This window comes from Stegastes partitus, unplaced genomic scaffold (assembly GCF_000690725.1).
Source record: "Stegastes partitus isolate 25-593 unplaced genomic scaffold, Stegastes_partitus-1.0.2 Scaffold958, whole genome shotgun sequence".
NCBI classification, from domain to species: Eukaryota; Metazoa; Chordata; class Actinopteri; family Pomacentridae; genus Stegastes; species Stegastes partitus.
Genome location: NW_007578689.1, coordinates 228,118 through 233,899, shown reverse-complemented (window position 1 = coordinate 233,899; position 5,782 = coordinate 228,118). Strand labels below are relative to the sequence as shown.

General features: G+C 44.6%; 1 protein-coding gene across 1 annotated transcript in view; it reads right to left on the bottom strand.

The window, feature by feature from the left end:
* Positions 1-3,242: 3,242 nt before the first annotated feature.
* The window catches only part of LOC103366627 (sodium channel protein type 4 subunit alpha B-like), a gene marked incomplete at its 5' end in the record, with an annotated part of 46,560 nt that continues 44,020 nt past the window's right edge, over positions 3,243-5,782 (bottom strand). Inside the window, 3 exon segments of the mRNA XM_008294398.1 lie at positions 3,243-4,777; positions 5,364-5,441; positions 5,554-5,698. Of these exon segments, the coding sequence (XP_008292620.1) occupies positions 4,607-4,777; positions 5,364-5,441; positions 5,554-5,698 (394 nt within the window).

Sequence of the window (5,782 nt, the reverse complement as noted above, 5' to 3'; positions counted from 1 at the left end):
GGATCAAAGGTTGAGCTTTGTTGTTTAGACACAAAGTGTCACGGGATAACTAGGCTGGTTGACCCAAATGCAGAAATGACACTCAGGAGAGATGGAATCAAAATAAGGTTTATTGTAGAAATTGATGTTGTAAAGATGAGAATGAAAACGGGGGTGTTACCAGTTGTGCGGGAGAGTCCTGGGAGCAACGGAGAAGGCTCGGGTTTGGTGTAAGTGGAGACACAGACGGGAAGCGGGAACACTGGAGAATCCTCCACAAAGGAAAGGCGGTCTCGGTGACACTCGGAAAAAGGCACGAAGGGAGGCTCGGAGGAACATGAAGGGAACACTCAGGTGGTGGCTAGAAGTCGCCATGTAGGGCAACACTCAGGCAAAGAGTGAATGTTGAAGGCTCCTCTTATACCGGTGGTGACGACCCAAATGAATTGCAGGTGTGTAGCTCACACACCTGCAGGGAATCAGTCACTGAGAATTCCTCCAGGACGCCCTCTGGTGGACGCCTGGAGGAGGACAAAAACACAGGGCCAAAATCACCATTCCCTGACACAAAGGAGATGTTTTTCTGTGAGGGAGAACCAGGAAGCGTCTTATTTTGAGGGTAACATCTCAGCTGTCCAAACTCCTCTCCATTAATGTCACAGTCACCGACCGAGTCAGTCGCATGTCTGAATGCACATCCTGGTAGTGCCGGCCAGTAGCAGGTCGGATAGAAGAGCGTTTCAACACATGAGCTGCACCGTCACATCGACCGCATGATGATGGAGCGCATCGTTAGTTCATGACGCAGTAAAAACATTTTCAACTGTGACAAAGTGCTGTTGGACTGATTCTTCTTGTTGCTGAATTTTTGGAGGAAGAGCAAATATGAATGTCAACAAATTGGTCAGAAGCAGAAATGAAAGAGCTGCTCTCCATCTAAGCCCAACCCAAAGACAGAAAAATGAGGCCGATGAACGGGACTTGTTGGGACAAGTCAGAGGCTTCAGGCGTAAAAGGCATTTTGATCTCAATGGGAATTCCCGGGTCAATAAAGGTAAACAAATATGGCACAAATGACAAGGACGCTGCAGAGAGCGTATCAGTGTTCAGGACCAGCACAGCAGGGTGGACGCAGGAGGCTGCATCCGTCACCTCCAGCTACGAGAAGCCATTTGGAGAAGCTGCCACTTGGCAACTTCAGTCGCTTTGTTTTGTGTTTTTGTTTGTTTGTTTTTTTGCATTTCAGCTTATTAAATTTCAGGAGGACGGACCTGATGGCTGTGGGCTGGACTCGAACCCACAGCCACTGCATCGGGTCTATGGCCTGTTTACAAGTTGAGGAAAGTCTGGGGAAAAAGAGGAGAACTGAGGACTTCTTTTGACTTTGCTGCCTTTCTGATTCACTTGAATGTAATGTCTTACTTAGATTTCAACAAATTAGGCAGAACCTGTGACTTCCTGGCTGATGGTCGGGAAGCTGTGGCTACAAAGGTGACTGTTGGATCCCAGCTGGGAACATCTGTCCTCTAACACACATGTAAACCAGCTGCTGTCAGACTGTGAGATACAACTAACTTGGCCATAAAGGTACGAGTGGCCTCCTGGTCAGAGCACCAACCAGCTCTACTCCTGTTCCTGACGACGCTGTCAGCAGCTACAGATCTTTAAGCTTATCTGTTTATAGTGATACTCAAATACAAATACCAAGGCCAGTTTGATCAACGATGAAAGAGTTGTCAATGCACGCTCTTCATGTCATTTCATTTTAGCTCGACTATGCAAAAAGTTCTGTCTGTTTGACCCGAAAGATATTTATGTGAAGAACCAACCAAATGCGCTGCTGCTGAAGTGAAGGCCTGATTGATGGCAGCATGTCCAGATCAGCTGGGCGTCACACAAACACATGCAGGAGTTCATTCGTGGCCTCAGGCTCAGCTCCAGGCCACTATTGTTATCCTGGTTCCTCTTCCGTACAAAAGTTTGCCGGCCTACTCCTCCCACAGATTTGAGAGCACCCACACAAATTATACATCAAAACGTGCGGCTCGATCGGGACAAGTGTGCTTACATACAGATTTACAAAAGTCGCATTTTTCGCAACACAATTCGACAAAACGTCGCAAAAATTTCCCATTGAAAATGAATGGGACGGATGAAAAAATCACACAAAATTACACTACTTTTCAAACCTCCACTGCTCAGCCATGCTTTCACCTACAGACTCCATTTAAACTCTAAAATGTAGACGCGCCCTTCCCCTATTTCAAAGTGTTTTTATTTTTTTCATATCTTCAATCGTTTCATCGTGACAACCTCTCAAGTTTTGAAAGTTTTTCACCCCTTTTCAGCCTTTACAATGGGTGTGTATGTGGTCCTTTAGAGTGAGTGATGACATCACTAGAGTGGGAGCTCAGAGAAAAATCACACAGTAAATCTTTTTTTAACTTGTCGCCCTGGCCACAGTTTTTATGCCACAGACATCATTTTTACATCAAAACGTAGGAAAATTTGTCCTCCCACTCACAATGTCACTTTGGAAGCACACAGAATTAAGTTTGGGGGAGTTTTGGAGCCTTGTTCCTCCAAAAGTCTCTCTTCCTTCCCCATCTGCCCCCATTCAAAGACGGCTGCGGATTCTCTGTGTGACCACAAATTTACACATTTCTTCTCAAATGATTGTGCGCTCATTTTTCACTCTAGGAAAACAAAAATACATCTCTGTAATGCCCAAGGTCTTGGCTTTCTGAAAATATGCTCGGCTTTTCTCTCTGATACACAGTTTTGACGAAAATCATGGTTGTTTGAGGTCTTCCCCTTCTGGTTTCTTCCACTGATTTGACAGTTAAACAAAGTCTCTGTCGCAGCTGTGTGCTTCGTTGCCCAGCAACGCTCGGACCCTACTCCCCCCCTCCCTCTCTGCTCTCTCCACACAGATGAGGCTTAGGTTGTTCAAAGTGTTTATTATAAAATCATCATTTAAATCCCGGCACACTCCCGTGCCACTCTCAAATTTTCTGCAAGGAAATTTTCTAGTTATAATTATCATCACTGGACTGTAACGACATAAAAGATCCGCTTCCTGTCACGTTGCTGCACATGCACAGCAGGCAGGACGACAGCGTTTTTTCAGGTCTCATCACGACGTTTTACAGAATGAAGCCTCCTGAGCGTCCGCGCGTCCTGCCAACCAACCAATCAGAGGCCCGGGATCCCCGAGGGCCGGGCTGGGGGGTAGGACTACAAAGACCAGTCAGAAACCAGAGTTTTCATGTTCATGTGTTTATTATGAGTTTGATTAATGTTGAAAAACAATAACAAACGTTGATATAAAAATAAAATCTATGCAGTCTGTGGTCACGCGTTCTCTAGAGCATTGACATGGGGGGTGTGGGCAGCCCTGGTCACATGGTAACGTGAACATCACCGTTTGACAGATGCTGTAAATCACAGACAGCAACCTCAGACTGATCATCAACGTCTGGGTTTTATGGTCTGTCCAAGTGATCGGTGAGCTACAACCAATCAAATCAATAATCGAGGGTTTCTTCAGCAGGCGCTAACGTCTGCAGACCAACATGACCAACAAACCGGAGGGTGAGTCCTGTTAGTATACTGATATGAGCAGCTGGAGGCCAACCGGCTGACAAGATGTCATAAAAAATAAGAATACTGCACGATGTTCGGTACCTGTGGAGTATTTGTTGGGAGAAAACAGATCCCAGCGTACGGTTAGAATAATATGAGTCGTAATGCTAGTTTAACAGCAGAGAGTTTGTAAGGAGCACTTCTGAGTATGTGTGCAGCTTTGATCCGTCTGTCTTTCAACAAACTTCGTCCTATAGACTAAATATTTCTGACTGATGTGGAATAGAGCGGCAACAATTTACAATTAATCAATTAATGTCCAGCTATTTTAATAATCAATTAATCTGACTCCTGTTTTCACAAGAAAACGTTTTTCCTCCTCTACAAAAATAATCTGTATATCTCTGGTTTGAGAAAAAGACATTTTTCATCCTGGACTTTGGGAAACACCGATTCACATTTTTCAGCGTTTTCAGACATTTCAGGAGCTGAACGACTAAAACAACGAACACCTGACAACCAGAACCAGCTGCAGCTCTAGTTTGAAGCTAGCATTCTTTAACCGCTCCAGATGAAATAATCAACAGCTGTGGGATAATGATAGCGACCTGTCATCAGGTCCATCATCAGGTCAGAGTTTAAATGTTAAGGGACAGTTTGTGGTAGTAACTAAGGATCACTGATAACTGCAGTATTACATGACGGTTAATTATCATCTGGATATGTAGTTTATTCTCTGTTATCTGTAAAGATTAGTATCATGCATCATAGGACGAACCTCGAGACAGACTGAGCTCGTTAGGAAACCTGTCAGTACATCAAAGACACAGAAGAAGACTGTTGCAGTCCAAGAACAGCTGCTGCAGGTCGCTGGGCTGCTCAGGATGTTTAGACTCATGTGGTCTGACACACGACAGGACAAGCGATCACGCCACAGCCAGGAGGACGTAGAGGAAGGCACAGAAGAAGCACGAGACGAAGAGACGCCACCATCAGCAGACGATAGGCTCTCTCAGGCTCTCGTCAGATGGACGCCGGATGCTCACTGTGAGGCAGCACCTGAAAGGCCTGGCGCTCCGCCCCCAACCTGGTCCGGTGTCTCCTTGTCACCGCCGTCCTGCAGGAGGTGTTTCCGATAGGCTCGTTGAATCACCGACGCTGCCGCCTCTTCCTGCTTCCTCCTCAGGGTGCTGCTGATTGGCTCCTGTGACACCTGCAGGAAATATGAATCACCTGTGAGGTTTCATACCAGGTGAAGGTATTTCATTCATGAATTTGATTGTTCATCTGGTGTCTTGTTGTTGATTATAAACTTTGATGAAAGAACAGAATGGATCACTTTTTGAGTCCCGGGGCTGCATTCAGACATCAAACATCTACAACAAAGTATGTAACCTGCAAGGCAACACCCAGTGAGCAAGAACACCACTGAGGCAGCAGCTGCAGTAGAGAAACAGGTCAGGTAGGTGGCGTCGCTGCAGGCTTCAGAGGACGTGATGACGCCATTCTTTTACATTTACTAACAAATATATAATATCAACAATGTGAGCATCAACGGCTGAATGAATGACTGCTGAGAGTTGCCTCAACATTGTAGCTGAAACAATCAATTAAAAAAGTTTCAACATTTCAATCAAATCAGAGGAAAGTAAAACAAAATTACAACATGAAATCATAATAATATAACAACCACATTCTTTAATAATGAATGAATGAATGAATTATTATTATTATTATTGTTTTTTTTTTTTTTTTTTACAAAACTATAAAATGGAACAAAATGGAATAAAATAATGAACCTTGGAGGTGTTATTGACCAAGAACTGCTCCTCCAGTCTGGCTCTGACAGTGTCCGGCTGTCCTGACTTACCAAACACCTACAGAAAATAAATAAATACATCATTTAATGAATCAAAAATACAGCAATAGTGATGATTATAATAACAAGATGAAGAACAAGATGAAGATCAATAATATTAATAATGCTACCTCTGTGGTCAGAGCTCGCAGGACGTCCACACAGTGGATCTGGTCTCCAGGCAGCAGAGGCAGGTCCATGTGGATCAGTTTGGTGCTGTTTGGTTTGGGAATCCTCAAAGGATCCTGCAGGGCATCGCACAAATCTGACAGCTCACTGTGGAACACAGGACAGAAAACCAACAGAGAACATCAGTATCCAGCTCTACTGTATGGACTAGGGACTGACCTGTACTGTGTG